Source organism: Balaenoptera borealis, assembly GCF_965194805.1.
Source record: "Balaenoptera borealis genome assembly, chromosome: X".
In the NCBI taxonomy this organism is placed as follows: Eukaryota; Metazoa; Chordata; class Mammalia; order Artiodactyla; family Balaenopteridae; genus Balaenoptera; species Balaenoptera borealis.
This window is the reverse complement of record NC_138881.1, coordinates 90139812-90167807: the sequence shown is the minus strand read 5'-3', so window position 1 is coordinate 90167807 and position 27996 is coordinate 90139812. Positions and strand designations below refer to the sequence as shown.

Genomic DNA, 27996 nt, shown 5'->3' with positions numbered 1-27996 from the left:
TAATATTATGTAAGTTTCATGTGTGCAACATTGTATTTTTACTTCTGAATACACAACAGCATGCTCGGCACCAAAAATTTACTTTCCATCCATCACTATATTGAAACAGAGCAGGACCCTATGGGGCCTTCCCAGAACAGACCCACCCCCGCCCCCGTCCCAACCATGTCCTCTGCCTGCCTTTTGTTGGTGAAAAAAACGTTAGCCAAAAAATAAGTTTAATCTGAAAAGTGAGAAAATGCAGAAACAAAAGAAAATGGTCCAACAAGACTAAATAATAATAGTTTAGTCATTAAGCATAGTCAAGGACCTTTAGTTCCTTCTCAAGGGCTATAGATAATATTCTGAGCCATATCCTTTGAACTGTTTTATAGATACTGAATCCCCCACCAGGTGGAAGAAGTTAACTACATGATGACCAGACTGTAGCCATGACATAAGCTGCCATAATTCTGAGAAATGGCCTCAAGGAAATGGGACAAACCCACCCTGGAACCGAAGATTAACTGTATTTAAAACAATCAAGATGACACTGATTAGACCACTGCATGACCAATTTCAGGATGATTGTCAGAGCTGACTGTGCTGTTTCTGCATGCCCCCCTCTCTCTGCCTATAAACCCGGAAACTCCCCCTTAAAAGCTATTCCCCACTGATTGTCAGGAGAGAGTTGGCCTTTGAACATGAGTCTGCCTTCTCCCCCAACTGCCAGCCTCTCGAATAAAGCAAACTTTCCCTTCTGCCAATCTTGCCTCTTGAGTATTGGCTTTTGAGCAGTGAGCAGCTGGACCTGAGTTTTGTTACCCATTTTGCCCTCCTCCTCAGTGGTTACCCTCTGGTGACCACTACTCTGTTTTCTGTATCTAGGTGTTTGTTTGGATTGCTTTGGTTTGTTCATTTATTATGTTTGTTTGTTTGTTTGTTTTTTACATTCCAGCAATGAGCGAAATCATATGATATATGTCTTTCTCTGTCTGACTTATTTCACTTAGCATAATTTCACTTAGCATACCCACAAGGTGAATCCATGTTGTTGCAAATGGCAAAATTTCATTTTTTAAATGGCTGAGTAATATATATATATTATATATAAAGAAGATATATATCACATCATCTTTATCCATTCATCTATTGATTGTCACTAAGTTTGTTACCATATCTTGGCTATTGTAAATAATGCTGCCATGAACAAGGGGGTACATATATCTTTTCAAATTAGTGTTTTCATATTCTTTGCATAAGTACCCAGAAGAGAGATAGCTGGATCATATGGCAGTTAATTTTGTCTCTGGTCTCACCTCAAGAATGGAACATGTCATTGCCAAAAAACACTGATTTAAATTTGAAGGGAATGTAGCAAAGTAACTAACCAGACACAGAGAAAATCAATGTCCCAGAGCACCTAATTGGCTTGTCGAAGGTCACGCAAATTAATGGCAGAGTCAAGTCTCCATCCAAAATTTCCTGATGTCTAATCTGCATTTAAACAAGATTGCTTTTTCTATCCAGCTTGGGGGGCAACATGACATCTGAAGGTTAATTAGCCAGCCACAGAGAAAGTCAGTGACCCCAATTAAGGGAATCTGAAAGGACCAGACTAAGTTATCTCCACCACTCTCCCTCCACCTTTGACCAAAAACATTGCCAGGGACTGAGAAAGAGGTGCCACAGTCCCCCAAAATGAGAGGCTCAAAGTCTGGCTTGGAGAAAAGACTGAATGTGAATTGGATCTATAAAGTATCATTACACATAATACATTTACTACTGTGTAGCCGAAAGGATCAGGAGGGGTCACATTGGGTGGGCTTTTCTCAAGAAAGGAGGAGGAAGGACTTAAGGTGGGCACCAAAAGTAAGGCATCAGACACCTGACTTGGTAGGACAGTTTTTGCTTTGCCCCTTCACAGTGCCCTAGTCCTCTCAGAGTGTCCTTGACTTTTTCTCTCTGGAGGAAGGAAAATATAATGGAGATTTGACTTTACGTTACTGTAGGAACTGGCAAAACAATTTTGGTTCAGCTGTTACCTTCACATCTGGTGCTGATCCTCAACTCACAAGACACATGGCTGGGAAGGAAGAATAAATATGAACTGGGGAAATGCACGGAAAAATTGAAACATGCAAACAAGATGGAACCTGTATCATTCCTTTCTTTCATTGGCCCCCATGTCAGAATTTGTCTAACATCAAGCCTAAAAATTTGCTGCCATGTATGACCTGCAAGAGAAATGCAACTCCTGCCACAAAGTCCGTCTTGAACTTGGCCCAGAAGTGATAGAAGCTAGAGGAATATGATCCTGGAGGCTGGAGTTGTGAGCCTGGCTACTGCCATTGTCAACAAGTGGAACCAGCAGATGTACAAGAAATTTTGTGATCTACAACATGGTACCTGACCTGCATCATCCTTCCAACAATAAAACATGGCTACTGTTTCATTTCAGCTTTCCAGATTTTAGGCACAATTTTATGGTGACAAACCCTAACTTGTAACATGCAAAGTAAACAATTCTGGGAAATGTAGTTTGGCTTAGCCAAGTTGACACAGAACAGTGCTTTCACAGTCCAGCCCTTGTCAACTTGGCATCCATACACAATTCAACCAAAGGAAAGAGCAAAGCCATGCTTCAGCCTATCATGATGCAACTCTCCCATGTAAAAAGCAGAACATGCTAACTCTCTTCATAAAAGAAGATACAATCCCCTTTATCCATCTTGGGATCTTGGGTGATGTCCACTTTTCCTCTCAGACCACTTTGACATCTGGTAACTTGTACACCAAAACAAAAATTAACCATAAGTAGCACATGTTATATAAATAGGGAGGAATAAGGGAAAAGGAAGGTAGAAGAAAAATGGTTAATATAAAGACAGATATATTGATATCAAAATAAGGAAGAAATATTCATAACTATTACAGCCCTGGGGTTTGCAACTGGTCTGGTGATCATAACTGAGGCTTTCACCTATCTTCTTCTACTACCCATTCCATAGTCTCATTGCTGTCAGCAAGTCCCTTAGCTGGGTGAGTTTCCTTGCTTGGTGGAATGACCCAATTTTTCCTTTCTGGAGGGTCTGGACCATTAGCAGTTCTGTTTGTATGGGCTGCTATAGTTTTCCATTGATTTTGTTCACAGGACATGCGAGTGTTAATGAACCAAACTTGAGTCCGCTTGCCTGCATGCAATAAAGCCAATCTACTGACCCGAGGTTGTGGTGAAGGACAGTGTGGCGTTTATTGCCAGGCACCAAGCAAGGAGTCCAGGTAGCTAGTGCTCAAAAAGTGTGAACTTCCCTACGGCTTTCAGGGAAAGGTTTCTAAAGGTAGGGTGAGTGATTGGGGTGGGGGGGGGGGTTGTGGGGTGTGTGATCAGCTTGTGGACATTCTTCTGATTGGTTGGTGGTGAGGTAATTGGGAGTCCACATTATCAACATTCTGGTTCCAACCAGTCTGAGGTATATGTACTTGTGGGCAGCATGCAGTTAACTTCTTCCACCTAGTGGGGGGCTTTCAGTATCTTCAAAACAGCTCAAAGGACTTGGATCAGAATAATATCTATAGACCTTGAGGAGGAACTAAAGGTCCTTGACTTCGTTTAATGGCTAAAGTATTGTTACTTTGTCTTGCTTGACTGGAACTCAGGGAAGGCCTAGGAGGCTAAAGTTTTCAACAGACAAGAGGCAGGCAAAGGACATGGGGGGAAATCTGTCCTGGGAAGGCCCCACAGGGTCCTGCTCAGGTACAGGAGTAGTAAGAGGCATCCCTGGGAAACTCCTGCATTACAACCCCCCATTTTGTGTGACAATGCCATTTCTTCTTGATAGTCAGGATCTACCACCCCAAGCAGTACTCTAACCCCTCTCTTTTCCTGTTCATTCAGTGGCATGAGTAACCCAAGGTGGCCAGGTGGCAATCTCAACTACAAGTTCAGTGGACCCATTGTTGTACCCCTCAGTGGAAGCACTCATCCATTTGAATCCGGAGAGCCTAGTTCATAGGGACAGGAAGCCAGAATTGTGCTAGTGGATTAGTAGGGGAGTAATGAGAGGATCCACACTCATTTTCACTCCTTGATTCCCCAACCTGTGAATCCAGGCTATGGGAGAAACAGCACCACATCTTGGATGCTGATTTAGAGCATATACCACATCACAAAGGACATTGTCCTACCCTACAAGGTGTTGTCATCTAGCTGGCACTGTAACTGAGTTCAAAAGGCCTTTTCACTCTCTATTAGGCCAGCTGTTTCAAGGTGATGGGAAACATGGTCAGACCAGTGAGTTTCATGAATATCAACCCATTGCCACATTTAGTTTGGTGTGGAACGAGATTTTTTTGTCAGAAGTCATGCTATGTAGGGTATCATGATGGTAGATAGGGAAGTTTGTACGTCCATGGATAGTAGTTTTGGCAAAAGCATTGTGGGAAAGGAAGGCAAAGCCACATTTAGAGTCAATGTCTATTCCTGTGAGAACAAAGCAATGCCCTTTCTAGAATGTATGGGGTCCAATGTAATCAAGGTAAAACCAAATAGCTTGCTAGTTCCCCTGAGGTATAGTGCCTTACTTGAAACTCAGTGTTGGTATCTGCTGTTGTTGTGGTCGCATTGAACTTGTTGAGTGGAGGTCCTCATTTCTGAGCCCATGCATAAACTTTATCTCATTTGGCATAGCCACTTTCTTCATGATCTCATCTGGCAAGGACAGGAATATCTGGGAAAAGTCACTGATTGACATCCACAGATTGCATCATCTTTTCCACCTGATTATTAAAATTTCTACTCTGCTAATATTGCTCTTCGCTGAAGATTTGCATGGGACAGAAATATCTTCATGCTCCATGGTCATTTGCAGAGAGTTACACACATACCGCTTCCCCAGACCTCCTATCACTTGCTTTCCATTCATGTCCTTTTCATGTTCCCAATCATTCAGGCCAACCATTAACCATCGTCCATGAATTAGGGTAGATGCATAATTCTGTTCATGTTTGCTTTCAGGGAAAATGAGCAATCTGGTGCACTGCTTGAAGTCTTGGCCACTGAGAAGATTTTCCTTCATCACTGTCCTTTTAAGAGCAGCCTATTTTTTGATCTTGAACTCTAGAACAAACTAATGTTTGATGGTGGGCCACCAAACACTCATGTAACCTGAAATGCCCATTGATGAACTGAATGTTGCTTAACCCATTAAACCATAAAGTTGGGTGTGAACAATAGCATTTCATCAACACATGATAGTGGTATAGCTGGGAAGTGGAAGATTTGGCTTGAGCAAGTCCTGAAGGGACAAGCAATTTGCACAAGTGTGGTATAATGGGAAATATATATTTGGTCTTTGTCCCCAGTTCCTAACACAGAGTTCCTAAAACCCTTGGAATTTTCTGAGTCATAGGGGTGATCGAAACTTCTTTTGTTATTTATAACAAGCCTCTTTAACCTTTAAACCATACCTGAGTTTATGCTAATGAGGTGACTCTTGGCTGGACCCTAGATAGCTTCAGGATTGGGGTTGGTTGCCAGAAAGACCAAGCCATTATTAGAGGTTTAGAACTTTCAGCCCCATGTACTAATCTCTAGGGAGGGGAGAACTGTTGGAGACTGATTTCAATCACCAATGGCAAATGATTTGATCAATCATGCCCACATAATTAAATCCCCATTAAAAATCCCTAAACAACAGGATGTAGGAAGCCTCTAGGTTGGTAAACACATCAAAGTGCTGGGAAAGTGGCATGCCTGGAGAGGGCATGGAAACTCCATGCAACTACCCCATACCTTGGCTTATGCATTTCTTCCAATTCACTATTCCTGAGTTGTATCCTTTATAATAAACCAGTAAATGTTTAATTGTTATTTCGATTTCCCATCTATTTGGGTCTTTAGAAAAAGGTAAAAGGATATGGAAGGCCCTTGCAGGGTCTACTACGGAGACCAAAGTGTCAATACTATAAAAGAAGGGTACACAGTTGAAGGAAGGAAGTAGACAGTGTGATCAAACATATGGCATAAGGGCTTTTTTGGGGGAATTATTGTGTTGATACCCCAGACTACTCACTCGAGATATGTAGTCCAAGCTGGGATTATTTTGTCCCATCTTGTCAGCTGCTTAAGCTTGTCCTTTAATTATCCTTTAAATTTTCCAATTACCTCTGTGGCTTGGGCATGATATGAAGCTTGGAGATTGTGTCATATATCCCATTATTGGGTCCACTGATGTGTACTTTGGACCACAAATTTGAAGCCATTATTAGATGCAATGTGTTCAGGAAACCTGAACAGGAAAAAAAGTGTTGTTTTGTAGGTCCAGGATAATGTGACCAAGTCAGTGAAATACATATAAGTGACTAGGCCAAACCCCAGAGAAAATGTCTGCACTAGTTAGGATCCAGTGAACCCCTCCAGATGTGACCAGAGGCTCAATGTGATTAACCTGTTAAGAATGTCCTGGCCCATGGCTTGGGGAATATTGGGCAGTGTTTTAAGCTTTGACCAGGGTTTGGCAGGTGTAGTAGGTTTTCTGTGTTGTTTCAGTATTTTCTAATGGCACTGGCAGTGCATGTGTGTAGACCAAGTCTAGGATTGTGTCTGAATTTCTATGGGCTATCTCTGGTGGATCCCAGGGGCAAGGTATCACAAATCTACCTGCTTTAGGGTAGAAGACACTTCAGTCTCAGCATTTAGCAGACAATCACAGTATACTCATTGATTATGTTTTCCTTCACCATTATTAGAGGCTTTCTAGTGAGCATCTGTATGGGTAACAAAAAGTTTATTAGGAGCAAAACTGATTTTTATTTAAATGTTTCTGCCCTACAAGGGGCCTTGTTTTATAGGCCAGTCTGAGGCTTGCAAGTGGCCAGATCAAATTTACAAGCCATTAGCTATAACCTATGAGTCACATAGGTTTTTACGGTTTTCCATATGTCCCACTAAAATGGCCCTAATTGTAGCAATTCTCATCAGGGCCTGAGGGCAAAAGCTAGCAGAGATGTATGTAGACAATATGTCAATACCAATAACACATTAAGTTGTGGCAGTCATAAAAATAGAGATTTGTAGGAGCTCTAAGGGACCCTGCCATAGTCAAGCTTAGGTAAGGGTATTAGTGGTTGTGGATTTAGACTCCAAATCAGAGGTTATTATCTACTTTTCTCTCATCTTGGTGCCAGTGGTTGTGTGGAGCACAGTAACCTATGAAATGATACTTAGAAAGCCAAGGAGTTTAATTTTTTCACCTCTCTATTGAATTTTAATCTTTGCATAGGAACTCTGGTTCCCTGGTAACATAGGGACATTGGCTTGATCCCAGTCTTATTTGTATTTGAAAGCTGAGAGGTCAGATTCTGGTTCAAGATGGCTATATAGGAAGATCCTGAACTCACCCTCTCACATGGACACACTGAGTCTATAGCTAGATGGAACAATTTCCTCTGAAGGAAACCTAAAGGCTGGCTGAGCAATGACTACACATCAAGCAAACAAGAAAAAAAAAAACCTCATAGAAGTGGGTAGAAGAGACTGGGACACAATCTTCCCATAAAACCCACCCCTAGCATGGTGACCCACAATTGGGATGGAACTCAAAACCTAGAGCTTCTCCCTGAGTAGCAAAGGATTTGAACACCACATTGGGCACCCAAACTTTTAAGACCTGCACCTGAGGGGTGAACCCCCAAAACATCTAGCTTTGAAAACCAACTGAGCTCACAGCCATGAGATCTACAAGACTGTAGCAATATGAGAAGTGGCTTTAAAAGGGCTTGTGTGCTTGGGCTCACCACCCCCTAGGGCCTAGCTCAGAGGTAGCCAATTGCACTCAGAGGCTAAGTGAAAGAGGTTTGTGTGTATTAAAGTATTGGCTTTAGGGGCAGGCATCTAATTTAACACACATATCTAAGAGCCTGCTGGAACACTCTCTGGGAGCAGACTATTGGGCGCCATCTTTGTACTCTCCCTCTGCCTTACTCTAGCCAGGAGGTACCATCCTTTTATTTATTTATTTTATTTCTGGTGGGAACCATCTTTATGCTCCCCTTCTGCCTCATTACTGCTGGTGGGCACCATTTTCACACTCTCCCTCTGCCATGCTCTGAAGCACCAGTATCTCAGGGAGGGGAGCTTTTACACAAATCTGGTGCCCTGATTTTTGCAGCTACCACCCAGGGTATGCCCCTTGATTTCCTGGTTCTGGAGGCCAAGAGAAATTGTATTCCTGGGTACCATGGAACTGTATCAATCAAAGAGACAGTTCTTGGCAGTCTACCACCCCCAAGGCATTGCACAGACAGTAGACTGAAACACACCCTGATATTTATATGAAAGAGTCCTATTTGCTTGTCCAGGAACTTTGGCCTCAGGGGCAGGCTTCTGGTTTAACACACATCTGGTGCCCTAAGAAGTGATTCCCGGGAACAGGGACCAATGGATGCAATCTTTGCACTCTCTCTCTGCCTCACTACAGCTCATTGTTATCTCCCAGGAAGGAGCTTATACCCTTGCCTGGTGCCCAGATTCTTGCAACTGCCACCAGGGGACACCTCTACATGGCCTGGCTCTGGTGACCAGTGGGGCTTATGCTTGTGGGTCCCACAGGATTTTAACCAACAGAAAAATAGTTCTTAAGTAGTTACCATCCCAAGGGCACAGCAAGAGACAGCAGATCCAGGAGCTCAGTCTCTATGAAAGAAGCCTATTAGCTAATCATCATAGATGCAGACTGAGGGGCAAGCTTCTAATTAAGCACACATCTAAGGCATGACTGTAATCCTTTCCACAGACCTCAGAGGGTGGGTGCTATCCTTACACTCTCCCTCTGCTGTGCACAGGAGCAACAGTATCTCCCAGAGGGGCACTCTTATACATGTCTGGGGCCCTGATTTTTGTGGCTGCTGCCGAGGGGATGCTCCTTGACTGCCTGGGTTTGGTGGCCAGAGGAGTTTGTTTTCCTGGGTCCCATGGGACTGTAACAATCAGAGAGATATTTCTTCACAAGCTAACACCCCGATAACACTGCAGAAACAATGGACTGAAATGCACCCCCAGTCTTTCTGTGAAAGAGGCTTATTTGCTTGTCCTGGAGCATTGGCCTGAGGGGCAGGCTTCAGGTTTGGCTCATACCAAGGAGCCTATGGAACTGCTCTCAGGGAATGTAGGACAGTGGATGCCATCTTTGTGCTCTCCCTCTGTCTTACTAAAGCTTGCCAGTATCTCCCATAAAAGAGCTTATATACTTATCTGGAGACCCAACTCCTGAAACTGCTGCCCAGGGGACACCTGTAAATGGCCTGGATTTGGTGGCTAGAAGGGCACACGCTTGTGATCCCACCAGACTGTGTATACTTGCATACTTTAAAAGCTGCTGCCTGAAGGTCTGGACTTCAATCAGCCTGAATCTAGGAGCTGAATGAGACCCTCCCCTTTGGGATGTTAACAGGTCTTAGCACACCCTCAACTACTTGGAGCTATTAAAATTATAATAGGCTGCTTGGACAATCACAAAGGTTTGAGAGATAACCAAGAGCTATGGAAGGGTTGAATGACAAGGTTCATCTCCTACCTAAAACCACTACTTCAAGGCTGGGAGAGGTGCCTGGTTCATCTAATGCATTCAAACCAACACAGAGGGTCAAGCAGAATGAAGAAACAGAGGAATATGTTCCGAATGAAAAAAGATGAAATCTCAGAAAAAAAATCTTAATGAAATGAAGATAAGTAATTTAAACCTGATAAAGAGTTAAAGGTAAGGGTAAAGTAAAAGTAAAGATGTTCACCAAACTCAGGAGAAGAATGGATGAACAGAGTGTGAACTTCCACAAAGAGATGGAAAATATAAGAAATATCAAGTAAAAGAAGAAATCAAAGAAAAAATTGAAAAATACATCAACACAAACAAAAATGGAAATACAATGAATTGAAATTTAGGGGATGCAGCAACAGCAGTTCTAAGAGGGAAGTTCATAGCAATAAATGCCTATCTCAAGAAACAAGAAAAATGTCAAATAAACAACCTAACTTTAAACCTAAAGGAACTATAAAAAGAAGAAAAAATAAGCCCAAACTTAGTAGAGGGAGGAGAATAACAAAAATCAAGCAGAAATAAATGAAATAGAGACTAAAAAGACAATAGAGAAGATCAGTGAAACTAAGAGCTGGTTCTTTGGAGAAATAAACAAAATTGACAAACTTTTATCTAGACTCACTGAGAAAAAAAGAGAAAAAACTCAGATAAATAAAATCAGAAAAGGAAGAGGGGATGTTACAACTGATACTACAGAAATACAAAGGATCGTAAGAGCTTACTATACATCAACAAATCTGAAAACCCAGAAGAAATGAATAAATTCTTAGAAACATACAACCTACCAAAGACTGAATCATGAAGAAATAGAAAATCTGGACATATTACTAGTAAGGGGATTGAATCAATAATCAAAAACTTCCCAAGAAACAGAATTCCAGTCTGCACTGATAAATTCTATCAAACATTTAAAAAAAGAATTAAGAGCAATTCTTCTCAAACTCCTAAAATACAGAAGAAGAGGGAACTCTTCCAAACTCATTTTACAAAGTCAGCATTACTCTGACATAACTAGGCAAGGACATCACAAGTAAAGAAAATTATAGGCCCAAATCTCTGATGAGCATAGAGGCAAAAATCCTCAACAAAATAGTAGCAATCCAAAATCAACAATAAAGATATTAAAAGGATAATGCACCATAATCAAGTGGGATTTATTCCAGGGATACAAGAATGGTTCAACATCTGTAAATCAATCAATGCAGTACATCACATTAACAAAATGAAGGATAAACATCATCTCAATAGGTGATCCTCTCAATAGAAGATCATCTCAATAAATGCAGAAAAAGCATTTGACAAAATTAAACACCCATTTATGATAAAAATCTCAACAAATCGGGTATAGAGGGAATGTACCTCAACATAGTAAAGGGCCACATATGACAATCCCACAGCTAACATCATACTCAATGGTAAAGAGCTGAAAGCTTTTCCTCCAAGAGCAGAAACAAGACAAGGATGCCCCCTCTCACCACTTTTATTCAACATAGTAGTGGAAGTCCTAGCAAGAGCAATTAAGCAAGAAAAAGAAATAGACATCAAAATTGGAAAGAAAGAAGTAAAACTGTCACTATTTGCACATGATAAGATGTTATATATAGAAAAACCAAAAGACTCCATTAAAAAACTGCTAGAACTAATACAAGAATTTAGTAAATTTGCAGGATAAAAAAATCAATATACAAAAATATGTTGTGTTTCTATTCACTAATAACAAACTATCAGAAAGAGAAACTAAGAAAACAATCCCACTTACAATTGCACCAAAAAGAATAAAATACCTAGGAATAAATTTAACCAAAGAGGTGAAAGACCTATATAATGAAAGCTACAAGAACTTAATCAAAGAAATTGCAGAAGACACAAATAAATGAAAATCTATGCCATGCACATGGATTAGAAAAATTAACATTGTTAACATGTTCATACTACCCAAAGCAATCTACAGATTTACTGCAATCCCTATCAAAATTCCAATGACATTTTTCATAGAAATAGAACAAACCATCCTAAAATTTGTATGGAACTGTAAAAGACCTCAAATAGTCAAATCAATCTTGAGAAAGAAGAAGAGAGTTGGAGGCATCATGCTCCCAGATTTCAAAGTATATTATAAGGCTATAGAAATCAAAACTGTATGGTACTGGCAGAAAAACAGACACATAAATATCAGTGGAACAGAATAGAGCACTCAGAAATAAACCCACATATAAATGGTCAATTAATCTACAACAAAGGAGCCAAGACTATACAATGGGGAGAAGACAGTCTCTTCAATAAATAGTGTTGTGAAAACTGTATAGTCACATGCAAAAGAATGAAACTGGACCATTATCTCACACCATACACAAAAATTAACTCAAACCATATTAAAGACTTAAATTTAAGACTGGCAACCATAAACTAGAAGAAACATAGATGGTAAGCTACTTCACATAGGTCTTGGTGATAATTTTTGAATCTGACATCAAAAGCAAAAGCAACAAAAGCAAACAAACAAACAAAACCAAGTGGGACTACATAAAACTGAAAAGCTCCTGCACAGCAAAGGAAACCATTAACAAAATGAAAAGGCAACCTACTGAATGAGAGAAAATATTTGTGAATCATATATCTGACAAGGGGTTAATATCTAAAATATATAAAGAACTCCTGCAACTCAAGAGCAAAAGAAAAATGCAATTAAGAATAGGCAGAAGATCTGAATACATATTTTTTCCAAAGAAGACATACAGATAGCCAACAGGTACATGAAAAAGTGCTCAACATCACTAATCATCAGAGAAATGAAAATCAAAATCATAATGAGATGTCACCTCACACTTGTTAGAATGTCTATTATCAAAAAGAAAACAAATAAGTGTTGGTGAGTATGTGGAGAAAAGGGAATACTTGTGACTTGTTGCTGGGAATCTAAATTCGTGTAGCCACTATGTAAAAGAATATGGAGTTTCCTCAAAAAATTAAAAATAAAACTACCATGTGATCTAGCAATTCTACTTCTGGGTATTTATCTGAAGAAAACAAAAACATTAACTCAAAAAGATACATGAACCCATGTTCATAGCAGCATTATTTACAACATACATTAGCCAAAGTATGGAAACAGCTTACATGTCCATCGATGGATGAATGGATAAAAAAATGTGACATACGTACATATGTGTATATATATATATATGTATATACACACACATATATATATACATATGTATATATGTATACACATATATATTATAATTCAGCAATAGAAAAGAATGAAATCTTACCATTTATGACAACATGGATGATCCTTGAGGGCATTAAGCTAAGTGAAAAATGTCAGATAGAAAAAGACAAACAGAATGACCATCATTAAAAAGTCTACAAACAATAAATGCTGCAGAGGGTGTGGAGAAAAGGGAACCCTTTTACACCGTTGGTGGGAATGTAAATTGGTACAATCACTATGGAGAACAGTATGGAGGTTCCTTAAAAAACTAAAAATAGAACTACCATATGATCCAGCAATCCCACTCCTGGGCATATATCCAGAGAAAGCCATAATTTGGAAAGATGTATGCACCCCAATGTTCATTGCAGCACTATTTATTTACAATAGCCAAAACATGGAAGCAACCTAAATGTCCATTGACAGAGGAATGGATAAAGAAGATGTGGTACATATATAAAATGGAATATTACTCAGCCATAAAAAAGGACGAAATAATACTATTTACAGCAACATGTTGGACCTAGAGATTGTCATAATAAGTGAAGTAACTCAGAGGGAGACAAATATCATATGATATCATTTATATGTGGAATTAAAAAAAATGATACAAATGAACTTATTTAAAAAACAGAAACAGACTTAGAAAACAAATTTATGGTTACCAAAGAGGAAAGGTGGGAGAGAGCAATAAATTAGGAGTTTGGGATTAACATATACACACTAGTATATATAAAACAGATCATCAACAAGGACCTACCGTGTAACACAGGGGACTCTACTCAATATTCTGTAATAACCTATATGAGAAAATAATCTGAAAAAGAATGGATATATGTATATGTATAACTGAATCACTGTGCTGTACACCTGAAGCTAACACAACATTGTAAATCAACTATACCTCAATATAAAATAAAAATTAAATTTAAAAAGAGAAAGACAAATACTGTATGATATCACTTATATGTGGAACATAAAAACAAAAACAAAACTTAAAATAAAACAAAACCAGAAACCCAAATTCATAGATACAGAGAACGGATTGGTGGTTGCCAACAGTGGTGGGTGAAGAGTGGGAAAAATGGGTAAAGGGGATCAAAAAGTATAAACTTCAGTTATAAAATAAATAAATCATGGGGATGTAATGTACAGTATGGTGACTACAGTTAATACTCTATTTCACATTTTAAAGATGCTAAGAAAGTATGTCTCATCACAAGGAAAAAAAAATTTTTGTAACTATGTAAGGTAACAGATGTTAACTAGACATTGTGGTGATCATTTCACAATGTATATGCTGAATCATTATGTTGTACACGTGAAACTGATATAATGTTATATGTCACTTAGACCTCAATTTGAAAAATATTTCTTTTAAAGAAGAAGAAAAAAAAATGCTGAGAGGTCTAGACAAAGCTTCTGGGCCTTTTGATATATTCCCAGGTCCACAGGGAGGGGTGGACCTGCATCAGTCACAGGGGCTGACAGCATAAAGACCCCAGCAAGGCAACCTCCCTGGATTTGGCCACAGTTTCTCTGGAGCAGGAGAGGGAGAAGGAGCAGAGAGTGGGTGAAGCAACAGACTAAGGTGGACAGCTGTTTCCTGGCTAGGACTCCTGGGGGCGTGCAGGGTGGGCCTGTTCAAGCAGAGCCCAGGCTTCCCTGGAAGGGGATGGCAACCAGAAGGCTGCAGCTGCTGTTGCTGCTGCTGTTTGCATTCTGTTATCCTGGCAACGGCTGCCGTAAGGGCACTCTGAATGACAGAGTTTGTAGTAATGCACCCCACACTGTGCCACTCTCCCTTTATTAACTTTAGCTAGATTACCTCTGGTGGGATCTAATTAAGTTTCTAAGGTCTCTTTGGGGCTGCTGGACAAAGTAATCTTGAGGGGTACTACACTTTTTTTCTCTCTTGAAGTTTCAACAACTTGCTGACAGCAGGGTGTTTATTGGCACCAGGGACATAGAGTACAAGTTACTCAGCTTGCGTGACAGCACCCCCCCCCATCTCATTGTTGGAGACCCCTAAACAGTGGCTAGGATATTGCTTCCCTAGCTTTCTTTGAACCCCTCTGTTGGATCACTTGTCTGACTAGCTGGGTGAGATCTGCCAGGGAGTCAGGAACTAAGGAGGACTAGAAATTGCCCTCAGAGCTGAAAACTTTATATAAAAATACGCTAACACCCTCTAAGAATGCCCCATGGCTCCCTCTAGCATTCCCCAAAACGCATACGCATGGCTGGCAAAGTGCCCCATGGGACTTTTAGACTCTTGCAAATAATCCACTAGCAACCTTTTAATATGCCCTGCAGACTCTGCTAATACCTCCCAAAGGTACTGCGGGGGATCTTCAGGCTTTGTGATTTTCCAGGATAGCATTGTGGTTAATTGACCGCTTGGCCCTCTGCACCAATTTGTCAGGAGCTCAGTTGAGCTGGAAAGAAAGCTGATCTGCCAGATGTCAGAGTAGCTGCTTAAGACAACAAACCAAAGTGAAAGTAACACTCAAGCCTTACTTAAATCACTTACTGCAATAAGATAAGCAAAAAGCTAAACTGGGGAAATTGCTGAGTCCACTCTTTTCCATTTTGCCCATGGACCAGTACCAGCACAGGGTCAGATGGATGAACACAGACATGGAGATTGTCTCACTGTGGAAGGAGCCCTGAACAAAATGCTCCCGTGGTTTTACGGTCCGAGGAGCTGGAGAATAGGAGAGGGAGAAGAGCTAAGAGTGTAATGAGTACTGATTTAGAGAGGAGAAAAAGTGTCTTCAAGGTTCCTTCCCTCTCCATCCCCCACCCAAGGAGATTTCAGCAGAGGCACCTGAGGAAGGCCTCTGCCCAAGGCACCTGTTAAAAAGGCCCTCAAGTGGAGGCACCCAGGCTAGGAACGCAGCTATGTGTAAAAGCATGGCCAGCCAGGAGAGGCTGATTCCTTGACAGCAACGCCCTCCAGAGACTTCAGTGCATTGGTTGAACAAGACATCTGGTGTAGGGAGAGCAATGTTCTCTTGTGACGTCTGCCAGTTAAAGCCTTTGTAATTGCCTATGGTCAGGCCTGAAAATCACACATAAGTTTTTACCCACGAGCCAGACTCTTCATTTTCATTATATTTTTTAGTGGGTTTTTTTTAAGTGGATGCTCTAGGGCTCAACATATACATCTTAACTTTTTAATATCAGCTTCAGATTTATACTAACTTAATTCCAGTTAGATATACAAATACTACTTTTATATAGCTGTATTCACTTTAACCTATTTTGTGGTATTATTGTTATACATGTTAACTAATAAATGTTACAAACCCAAGAATACATTGTTATAACTATTACTTTATATAATTTTATGTTTCTTGAAGAATCTGAGAGGAGAACAAGTACATGTTTATAGCTTTTGTTACATTAACCTTCTTATTTATCATAGCTGGTTCTCTTCATTTGTTCCTGTGAATTCAAGTTACCATCTGGAGTCATTTCCTTAGTCCAATACAGCTTTGCTCCTACCTTCCTCCATTGTGCTGTTTTTGCTAAATATATTACATTTCTATATGTTATAAGCTCTACAATATATTATGTACATATTTTTAATACAATTGCCTTTTAAATCCGTTAAGAAAGGAAAGGAGAGTAAATATGCTTGTATACAGTCTTTTTATAATTACATAGTTACTGTTGCTCTTTCTCTGTGTGTATGTGTGTGTGTGTGTGTGTGTATTCAAATTACAATCTGGGGTCACCCATTGTCAGCCTGAAGAACTTCCTTTAGTATTTATTGTACATTGAATCTGTAGATTGCTTTGGGTAGTAGAGTCATTTTCACAATGTTGATTCTTCCAATCCAAGAACATGGTATATCTCTCCATCTATTTGTATCATCTTTAATTTCTTTCATCAGTGTCTTATAGTTTTCTGCATACAGGTCTTTTGTCTCCTTAGGTAGGTTTATTCCTAGATATTTTATTCTTTTTGTTGCAATGGTAAATGGGAGTGTTTTCTTAATTTCACTTTCAGATTTTTCATCATTAGTGTATAGGAATGCAAGAGATTTCTGTGCATTAATTTTGTATCCTGCTACTTTACCAAATTAATTGATTAGCTCTAGTAGTTTTCTGGTAGCATCTTTAGGATTCTCTATGTATAGTATCATGTCATCTGCAAACAGTGACAGCTTTACTTCCTCTTTTCCGATTTGGATTCCTTTTATTTCTTTTTCTTCTCTGATTGCTGTGGCTAAAACTTCCAAGACTATGTTGAATAATAGTGGTGAGAGTGGGCAACCTTGTCTTGTTCCTGATCTTAGTGGAAATGGTTTCAGTTTTTCACCATTGAGGACGATGTTGGCTGTGGGTTTGTCATATATGGCCTTTATTATGTTGAGGAAAGTTCCCTCTACAGCAGGTGTGCTAGCAACAAATTCTTTAAGCTTTTGTTTGTCTGGAATGTGTTGATTTCACCTTCATTCTTGAAAGATCACTTTGCTTGATATAGGATTATTAGTTGACAGTTTTTTTCTTTGAACACTGTATTTTGGCCTCCATTGTCTCTCTCTCTCTCTTTTTTTTAAAATTGAAGTATAGTTGACATACAAAATTATATGTTTCAGATGTATGACATAGTGATTCAACATTTATATACATTACAAATTAAAAACCACAAGTGTAGCAAACATCTGTCATTGCAATATTATTGCCAATTATTGTTACAATAACTTGTAATAATGTTATTGCAATATTATTGACAATATTCCCTATGCTGTATATTATATATCTGAGACATTTATTTTATAACTGGAAGATTGTACCTCTGAATCTCCTTCACCTATTTTGCTTAGTCCCCCACCACTCTCCCCTCTGGTGACCACCAGTTTTTTCTCTGTATCTATGAGTCTGTTTGTTTGTTTGTTTGTTTATTTATTTATAAAATATTCCACATATAGGTGAGATCATACAGTATTTGTCTTTTCTGACTTATTTCACTTAACATAATATCCTCAGCGTCCATCCATGTTGTTGCAAATGGCAAGATTTCATTCTTTTTTTATGGCTGAGTAATATGCCATTGTGTGTGTGTATATATATATATATATATATATATATATACATATATACACATATATACCACATATTTATCCATTCATCTATCGATGGATACTTAGGTTGCTTCCATATCTTGGCTATTGTAAATAATGCTGCAAGGAACACTGGTGTGCATGTATCTTTCAAATTAGTGGGTTTTTTCTTTTTCTTTTCTTTTTTTATAAATACCCAGAGGTGGAATTGCTGGATTGTATGGTAGTTCTATTTTTAGTTTTTTGAGGAATCTCCATACTGTTTTCCACAGTGGCTGCACCAATTTACATTCCCACCAACAGTGCACGAAGGTTCCTTTTCTCCACATCCTCACCAACACTTGTTTTTTGTTGTCTTTTTAAAAATTTTTATTGGAGTATAGTTGATTTACAATGTTGTGTTAGTTTCAGGTGTACAGCAAATTGAATCAATTATGCACATACATATATCCACTCTCTTTAAGATTCTTTTGTTTTTTGTTGTCTTTTTGATAATAGATATTCTGATAGGTGTGTGGTAATATTTCATTATAGTTTTGAGTTGCATTTCCCTGATGATTAAGGGTATTGAGCAGCTTTCATGTATCTGTTGGCCATCTGTATGTCTTCCTTGGAAAAATGTCTATTCAAATTCTCTGCCCAATTTTATTCAGATTTTTTAATATATATTGAGTTGTGTGAGTTTATTATATATTTTAGATGTTAACCCCTCACTGGATATACTATTTGCAAATATCTTCTCCAATTCAGTAGGTTGCCTTTTGCTTTTGTTGATGGTTTCCTTTACTGTGCAAAAACTTTTTAGTTTGATGTAGGACCATTTAGTTATTTTTGCTTTTGTTTCTTTTTCCTGAGGAGACTGATCCAAAAAATGTCACTATGACTGATGTCAAAGAGTGTACTGCCTATGTCTTCTTCTAGGAGTTTTATGGTTTCAGGTCTTACATTTATGTTTTTAAACCACTTTGAGGTTATTTGTGTAGATACTATAAGAAAGTGGTCCAGTTTCATTCTTTTGCATGTGGCTGTTCAGTTTTCCCAACACTATTTATTGAAGACACTGTCTTTTTCCCACTGTATATATATTCTTGGTTCCTCTGTTATAAATTAATCAATCATATAAGGATAGGTTTCTTTCTGGGCATTCTATTCTGTTCCATTGATATCTATGTGTCTGTTTTTGTGCCAATGTCATATAGTTTTTTTTAAAATTAATTAATTAATTAATTTATGGCTGTGTTGGGTCTTCATTTCTGTGCGAGGGCTTTCTCTAGTTGTGGCAAGCGTGGGCCACTCTTCATCGCGGTGCGCGTGCCTCTCACTATTGTGACCTCTCTTGTTGTGGAGCGCAGGCTCAGTAATTGTGACTCACGGGCCCAGTTGCTCTGTGGCATGTGGGATCTTCCCAGACCAGGGCTCAAACCTGTGTCCCCTGCATTGGCAGGCAGATTCTCAACCACTGCGCCACCAGGGAAACCCGGTCATACAGTTTTGATTACTATAACTTTGTAGTGTAGTTTGAAATCATGGAGTGTGATACCTCCAGCTTTGTTCTTCTTTCTCAAGATTGCTTTGGCTATTCGGGGTCTTTTGTGCTTTGTACAAATGTTAAGATTATTTGTTTCAGTTCTGTGAAAAAAATTTTGATGAAATTATGAAACTTTGAAATTGATTATCTAGTCTAGTAGGGGTAAAGGCAGTTGAAAACCCTATAAGGGGAATATCAAATGAAATGACAAAGTAATTAAGTGGTCCTCTGAATTATAAGGGAGATACGTATTTTTAGATTTGGTTGAGTTTACTGATATGGCTGCACTTCCTAAAGATTCTGTATTCAATGTACTAGCTCCAGCAGCTTTACACGGGACTGAAATAATTATTTTAAATATAAGAACTACCATACGACCCAGCAATCCCACTACTGGACATATACCTTGAGAAAACCATAATTCAAAAAGAGGCATGTACCACAATGTTCATTGCAGCTCTATTTACAATAGCCAGGACATGGAAGCAACCTAAGTGTCCATCAACAGATGAATGGATAAAGAAGATGTGGCACATATATACAATGGAATATTACTCAGCCACAAAAAGGAACAAAACTGAGTTATTTGTAGTGAGGTGGATGGACCTAGAGACTGTCATACAGAGTGAAGTAAGTCAGAAAGAGAAAAACAAATACCGTATGCTAACACATATATATGGAATCTAAAAAAAAAAAAAAAAAGAAAATGGTCCAAAGAACCTAGGGGCAAGACGGGAAATAAAGATGCAGACCTACTAGAGACTGGACTTGAGGATACGGGGAGGGGGAAGGGTAAGCTGGGACAAAGTGAGAGAGTGGCATGGACATATATACACTACCAAACGTAAAACCGATAGCTAGTGGGAAGCAGCCGCATAGCACAGAGAGATCAGCTCGGTGCTTTGTGACCACCTAGAAGGGTGGGATAGGGAGGGTGGGAGGGAGGGAGATGCAAGAGGGAAGAGATATGGGGACATATGTATATGTATAGCTGATTCACTTTGTTATAAAGCAGAAACTAACACACCATTGTAAAGCAATTATACTCTAATAAAGATTTTTTTTTTAAAAAAATATGTTTTAGAGAAGATCTTACACATTAACAGTCAATCCATCAATTTCATCTTAGGGAGAATGTTTTTGCAGAAAGGAGAACTGAACAGTAGTCTGGAATGGGAAGGAGGTGGAGTACAGGGACTGTGGAGACTTGGAGTGAGGGAAGAGAATCAAGATAGTAGATGAAGGGGAGGAGAATTAACAGTTTCTGGATCCCTGCTATGTGCCAGGTACTATATAGGAGCTATATATATACCACCTCTAAATTTTACTTGATACTCCTGATAACCACATGATGTGGGGATTGTTATCATTCTACTCTAGAAGAGAGGAAACTTAAGTTCAGGGATGTTAAGTAACTTGCCCCAAATTACACAGTTTTTACATAGCAAAGGCATGACAGGAGCACAGGACTCCAGAGCACAGAACAGGGGAGTCTTGGTGGGGGGGTGGAGGGCTGCCCTTCTTATTTGTCAGCAACAGATCTTGCAGTTGCTACCTGCTAGCAAAGCTCAGCTGAATCAGATATAGCAGAAAATAAGCTGTGCCATTGTCTGACTATGCCGCCAGAGGGCACAACTTTGGAAGTTTTCTTTCTAGACTGTCTGCCTGTTTCGTCTGAAGCAAATACTTATAACTGAAAGAGCAGACTGTGTGTTGTATACCAAGAGTCAGTATGGACTGACCTCAGTGTTGGGAGATCTGAACTCTCCATTGCCTTGCTGCAGGACAAATACACCCATGACCATCCTATATGTGAGGTGTGCCCTCTCCTGTTCGGTTTGGGCAGTGGGTGTCAGGTAGTTGGAAAGATCCTTTGGGTTCAGGACTGATAGCAGCAGTAGGATTTTGAAATCCCATTGTTAAGTGTGGTCATTTCCACACAGTAGGAGCTCTGTCTATGTTTGCTTGAGAAGAAACAATGTCACAGTACAATCATCCTCTATCTAGTCACTGCTTTGTCAAAATCCCCCAGCGGCTTTCTAATGCCCTCAAGGTAAAGTTTGCACTATTTAACCTGGTTTCCAAGTCCTACCATAGACTGTGATCTAAGCTTATCTCAAACTAGCTCTCATTTCCTCAACACTCACCCCAATCTTAACATACACACATCCTTAACGTAGTCCTGAAGCAGTGAGTGTCTGGAATTAGATGCTTCACATCACGCCCTGCACATGGTAAATACTCAAGAAGCAGGAGTTTCTACTACTACTACTACTAGACCTAGAAATTGGCAGAGGCAAGGTCGAACTCAGGTCTCCTGACTGAGTCCAGTGCTCTTTGCTCCCACTGCGCTTTGCAGCACACAGTTCAGTACATAGTGAATGCCGAACAATGAAATCTTTGATTCCACTCTCCTTGGCTCCTTCTGTGTTCTCTTTTGGGGTCCTGTGGCACAGGCAATGGCACAGGTGATTTTAGTGACCAGAGGACAGGACTGCTTTCCCCCTGAGCAGACGTAGATGTGTACAGCATCAGAAGTCTAGAGTTGGAAGCTACCTTTGACATCATCTCCTCCAAGCCAATGCATAAATAATTTCTACAGCACCCATTAAAAGAGATTCACCCAGCCTCTGCCTGTGTATATTTTTCCCTCAAAAGGCTGCTGATCCCAGCACTGTTTGGCTGTGATGGGGAAACTAATCTTTGCCCTGCTGCCTTTTGGCACGTTTGCCCTTGGTTCTCATCCTGCCTGGTGAAAAGACACATTTCCTAGCATGAACATGGGCACTGCCTGCTCTGACAATCTTCTTCCTCTCTTGTTATAGATGAAGGATGTGGCAGCAAAGCAATCATTCAAAGTTCCATCCTTATCATTTTTCACTTTGTTCTTTTTGGCCTTGGTTTTGTACACCAGCTTTGAAACTATCACCCCAGGGCTAACGCCTGGGGTTAATGAGTAACTAAGAACACTCTACTTTTGCAATACAGGGCATGTTATAAAAATGGAAAGATTTTGCTTTCTGAGAGATACAAGTGGCTTCTTGGGCATACGCTGTAAGTACTTTTTTTCTCTTTTGGAACCTTGAGCATCTCTATCAGCAAGACAGAATCCCAAATAACCATGAGCTCCAAATTCTTAACTCTAGAGGCCAAGGTCTAAGTGTGATCATCTTATAATTGACCTCCTACCAGCCTCCGTGACTTTTTCAGAAAAAGGACTTTGGTGACAATGTGGAGATTTGATAGAGGGGTAGAAGCAGGGGGATTGGAGTGGGAGAGATTGAAGGTCGTGTGACCTGCTAGGAGCTGGTGAAGTAGTTCAGTCCATGAACGGAGGCAGTGACAGTAGAAAGGGAGAGAAAGGAACAGTTTTGAGAGGTATTTAGAAGGTAGTACTCATAAGGCATCATGACTCATTAGATGTGGGGAATGAGAATGAAGAAGCCCCTAGGATGACTCCCAGGTTTCTGGCATGGGAGCCTCAATAGACAGTGATGTGGAATGAAGATGAAGGAGCAGCCTTGAGGGTGAAAAAGATGATACGTTTACTTTAGGAAACTGAGATTTCCAAATTGAAACTGAGGTATGTGTGGAACATTCTGGTGGCTATATGCAGTAGGCAGCGGGACAAATGGCTGGGAACACAGGAGTACACTCTGCAATACAGTATGTAGTTTTGTGCAATGGCAGTTTAGTTCCTGGAAGTGGATGAGATCACTCAGGAAGAGAATGGAGGGCTATCTCTTCCTTCCTATCACTCATGTCCATTGTCACTGGATTCCACAGCTGACTCCCTTTCTCTGCTGCCTCGTACTCTTACAGGCTCGGAGAATCTTACATCATATTTTCTGGCTTCTGCTCTAATAATTAAAAAAAACCTGAATGAGCTTAAGAATAATAGTGATAAGATGTCTTGCAACTTAAATATGACTCTTTAGATGATACTGATGGTGAAAGAGATCTGAAATGCAAAAACTATACTTTCATCTTCCTGTTGTTTAGAAATATTCCTGTGACTTCCATATGTTGCATGAATGCATTAATTTCAGATCATGACCTTGTACATGGCTCCATAAACTACCACCCTTCCATTCCAATTAAACATATCTTGTGAAAATTATTCTCCTTTTGTCTTTTATCCAAAGAAAAGTACAAGTATTCTCTCATCCCATCTCTCATAGATTTTACCTTAAGAAAAACACCAAATTAAAAAATTTTAAAATTCTTATCTATAAAAAATAATGTAAGCAGAGAGAGTGCTAATTTTATCTAAAGAGTCTTCCTTCTCCAAAAGGTTGCCTCTGGTTCAAATAAAAAGTAATTCAATTTCCATAAATTTGATTTATTCCCAGAGTTTTCATATGTCACTATTACATCTGAATGACAGTCCTTGCCATTATTTCTGTGGCCCCAGGAGGCCACTTATTTCCTGTTCCTATTAGATGTGCCATCAGTTTTTCAGGGGAGAAAGGCCTCCCCACAGGCCCTGGTGAGCACACCAGTAAATATTTTCTACAGTTTTACTAATCACGATGGGTGAATATTATATGTTTCTGGTTCAGAGTTTTCATCCAGCTAAGATCCCCAATGGTTTTCTCACCTCATCTCTTATAGATTACCCTCCTTCCAAAATGCCACTGTTCTTCTATCTGGTTGTCTTGGTACTTGGGCTTCATTGTGCACCACCTAACAGCTGTGAAGGCAAAATAACCTCCTGCCTTTCCCCCCAACAAAATGCCACTCTCTATAAGATGTCATCTATCAATGCTGACTTTGCATTCAACCTGTACCGGAGGTTCACCATGGAGACTCCAGATCAGAATATCTTCTTTTCCCCTGTGAGCATCTCTGCAGCTTTGGCCATGCTCTCTATTGGGGCCTGCTCCAGCACCCAAACTCAAATCCTGGAAAGCTTGGGGTTCAACCTTACAGACACCCCAATGGCAGAGATCCAGCAGGGCTTCCAGTACCTGATCTGTTCACTGAATTTTCCAAAGAAGGAGCTGGAATTACAGATGGGAAATGCCCTTTTCATTGGGAAGCAGCTGAAACCACTGGCAAAGTTCTTGGATGATGTCAACAACCTCTATGAGACTGAAGTCTTTTCTACAGACTTCTCCAATGTTTCTGCAGCCCAGCAGGAGATCAATAGTCACGTGGAGAGGAAAACCAAAGGGAAAATTGTGGGCCTCATCCAAGACCTCAAACCAAACACCATTATGGTTCTCGTGAACTATATTTGCTTTAAAGGTAAGGTTCTAAGATGTCCATTTCTAGTTCAGTGTTCCAATAATTTAATGGGGCACTTGGGGAAGCTCGTGGTGTCTTCTCACTGGCATCAGTAGGTGTCCCTCATACTACAGTGACCTGCTTCACTGGACATAGCTGTGTGTAGTTTTGGATCTTCCAGGAGGGACACACAGCTCGTGGATGAGCCCAGGAAATTTCTAGGGAGAGGGAACTTTCAGAGAGGTTAGTTACAATGGTATGAACACCTTGCTCACATCTAGCTACAGAATCATGGTTTCCAAAGGATTTGGTGAGGTGAGACAAGCTTGCACTTGGCAGGTAAACAGAATTAGTTTTAAATCTTAAAGTGACCCTCACTTGCTGTTCATTCTTGGGCATGTTACATAAAGACCTCTATCATGTATTATGTACCCACTATATACTAAGCACCATGCTACATGTGTGGTTTACACACATTGTCTCATCTAATCTTCACAAGTGCCCAGGTTCACACAGTTAATAAGTTTCAGAGCTGGTATTCCCACCCAGGTTTGTCTGATTCTAAAGCTGGTGCTTGTAACAACAAGAATCATGTGACTCTTTCCTGAAGGTGCTGTGCCCAAATGATTTCTGCTGGTTCTACAGCACATGTCAGCCACGTTTGGTGGAGGAGTGAACGATTCTTGGCCACAAATCACACACTTGTAGACGGATAAAACGGCAGAACAGATCTGTTGTCTCATTTCACCCTGTGTGTTGGATGTGCTTATGCCTTTTTACGGAAGAGGAAACTGTGGCTCTGATGGGTTTAGTGTAAGTATAGTGGTTCTGAACACAGATGGAACATCTGTTGAACATGGAGTCTAACAACCCTGGGTGTGACTCCTGGCTCTGCCACCAGCTACCTGGGAGAACATGTAAAGTCACTTTCTCTCCCTGATCCTCAGTTACTCATTTGTAAAACTGGTTGACAGAAGGTACCTACCTCTGTGGTGGTATTAATTACTAGATTAGATGACTGATAGAGAAGTTCATATTGGCACAAATACTGGTTTTAAACAAACAACTCTCTTCTCTTTGTATTTTAAGCCCAGTGGGCAAATCCTTTTGATCCATCCAAGACAGAAGAGGGTTCCAGTTTCTTAGTGGACAAGACCACAACAGTGCAAGTGCCCATGATGCACCAGATTGAACAATACTATCACCTGGTGGATACAGAGCTGAACTGCACAGTGCTGCAAATGGACTACAGCAAGAATGCTCTGGCACTCTTTGTCCTTCCCAAGGAGGGCCAGATTGAGTGGGTGGAAGGGGCCATGTCATCTAAAACACTGAAGAAGTGGAACCGCTTACTGCGGAAGGGGTAAACATCTTAGATGATGTGAGAAGTGGAGGGTGGGCATAATGGCACAGAGACCGAATTCAGCAGAAATCCAGAGGCAGGAGAATCACTCTGAACCACTTAAGAGCTGTGTGTTGAGCACTACAGTATAGTGAGGACATACTCTTTGCCAATCCCTTTGTTGGGCATGTTACATACTTTATTTCATCCAAGCACATCAACAAACCTGCAAAGGAGATAGTATTACAGGCATTTTTCAAATGAAGAAATCAGGACTAGAAAAATAAAATGAGCTATCCAAAGTCAGCCAGCTAGTAAATTGGTTCCTTCCCAGAGTCCAAGTGGAGCTTGGGGAATGGGTAGGATATTGATAGATATTTCATACTGAGCTGGAAGTGCTAGATGGAAAACCATGAAATTCCCCCTGGTACTACCCATTGACATTCATGCCACTGGCTTCCCAACCTTCATGAACACCCCCAGAGATTATAAGTGGGTCACATCTTCCAACTTCCATTGTTGCAGTCCCAAATGGGCTGAACCAGAGAGCATTCCTTCCAGGATAACTTCTGAGGTTTTGGTGCCACGTGTTGACCTGCATAGTAGTGGTTGTCAATACCTAGGAGAGGAGCAGCACCCAATACAATAACATGGAGACAGAGAGGGAGGGAATCATGAGCTTGGTGTGCTGATAGCCATATGTCCCCTTCCCCTTTCTCCACAGGTGGATTGACTTGTTTGTTCCAAAGTTTTCCATTTCTGCCACATATGACCTTGGAGCCATCCTTTTGAAGATGGGCATCCAGGATGCCTTTGCTGACACTGCTGATTTTTCTGGACTCACAAAGGACAATGGTCTTAAACTTTCCAACGTAAGTTGGTAAATTAGAGTCCTTTAATATCCTTTAGATGTAAGGGCCATTGAGAGTCAGTTAATTCAACTCTCTCATTTTATCAGTGATGATTCTGAAGCCTGTGGAGGCAGAATGACTTCTCCTAAGCCAGGTTTACTCCAGGGCCATTCTCATTACCCCCAAACAAGTCATTGTAACAGTTACTTCCATCCTTGACCTTCATGTCCTAAATGATTCTGTTAGAAGAACTTAATCATCAGAATTGACTCTGATGTGATACAGTTCTTGAGGAGGTGGCGGGGGCAGGGGACAGCTTAATAAGTGACTTCTAGAGGCAGAAAGCCATGGAAAGAGTGGTGGTTCCTTGACAGCTAGCTCTAAAATCACCAGAGAGTCATTAGCTACACTTAGACAAGTGTCCTTCATATTCAAGCACCATCAACACAATACAGTAAAGGGGTGGCCCCATCTTTCCTTCTTCTTCCCTGCTTCTAAACTGTTCCAAAGATGTTTCCTGTTTCTTCAGGGGATCAGCAGTGTTTATTCTCCCCCCCCCTTCACAGGCTGCCCACAAGGCTGTGCTGCACATTGGTGAAAAGGGAACTGAAGCTGTCCCTGAAGTCAGATTTCTGAATCAGCCTGAAATAGCTCTTCTTCATCCTATCATCCAGTTTGATAGATCCTTCCTGTTGTTGATATTGGAGAAAAACACCAGGAGTATTCTCTTTCTAGGGAAAATTGTGGACCCAACAGAAGTGTAGTTGGGAAAGAGGTTGTTGGCTAATTGCATGTGCTTATTGCAATGAGAAATAAATAAATAGTATAGCCTGATGTGATCGATGTGGGCTTGGATGTGCTTTCCTTTGTACAGGGGTGGAGACTGGACCCTAGCCGAACTGCATTGGGTGTGAAAGAGGCCACTCTTATGTTCAGATAGTCAATGAGTGACTCATTACCCAAAGCACAAGAAGGCCCCATGTCAATGCATTCTTCTTTGTCAGAACCCCAGTTAGTTAGCTCCCAGTTAGTTAGCTCCAACGAATTTTACTGGGCTGACAAATGTCTTGTCTTCTGCCCTCTTGGAGAATAGTTGAAATGCAGGTCAGGTCCTCCTAATCCATTATTTTCATAATAAGTACAATGAATATTAAGCAACATAAATGCAGTAGATTATATATGA

General features: G+C 40.3%; 1 protein-coding gene across 1 annotated transcript in view; it reads left to right on the top strand.

The window, feature by feature from the left end:
• Window positions 1-27656, top strand: part of SERPINA7 (serpin family A member 7) — a 28663-nt gene extending 1007 nt beyond the window's left edge. The window contains exons 2-6 of the mRNA XM_082377335.1: window positions 375-22445; window positions 24006-24641; window positions 25710-25983; window positions 26687-26834; window positions 27380-27656. Coding sequence (XP_082233461.1) covers window positions 22394-22445; window positions 24006-24641; window positions 25710-25983; window positions 26687-26834; window positions 27380-27577 — 1308 coding nt within the window. The 5' untranslated portion in view covers window positions 375-22393 and the 3' untranslated portion in view covers window positions 27578-27656. The remainder of the gene's footprint in view (window positions 1-374; window positions 22446-24005; window positions 24642-25709; window positions 25984-26686; window positions 26835-27379) is intronic.
• The last annotated feature ends 340 nt before the right edge of the window (window positions 27657-27996 follow it).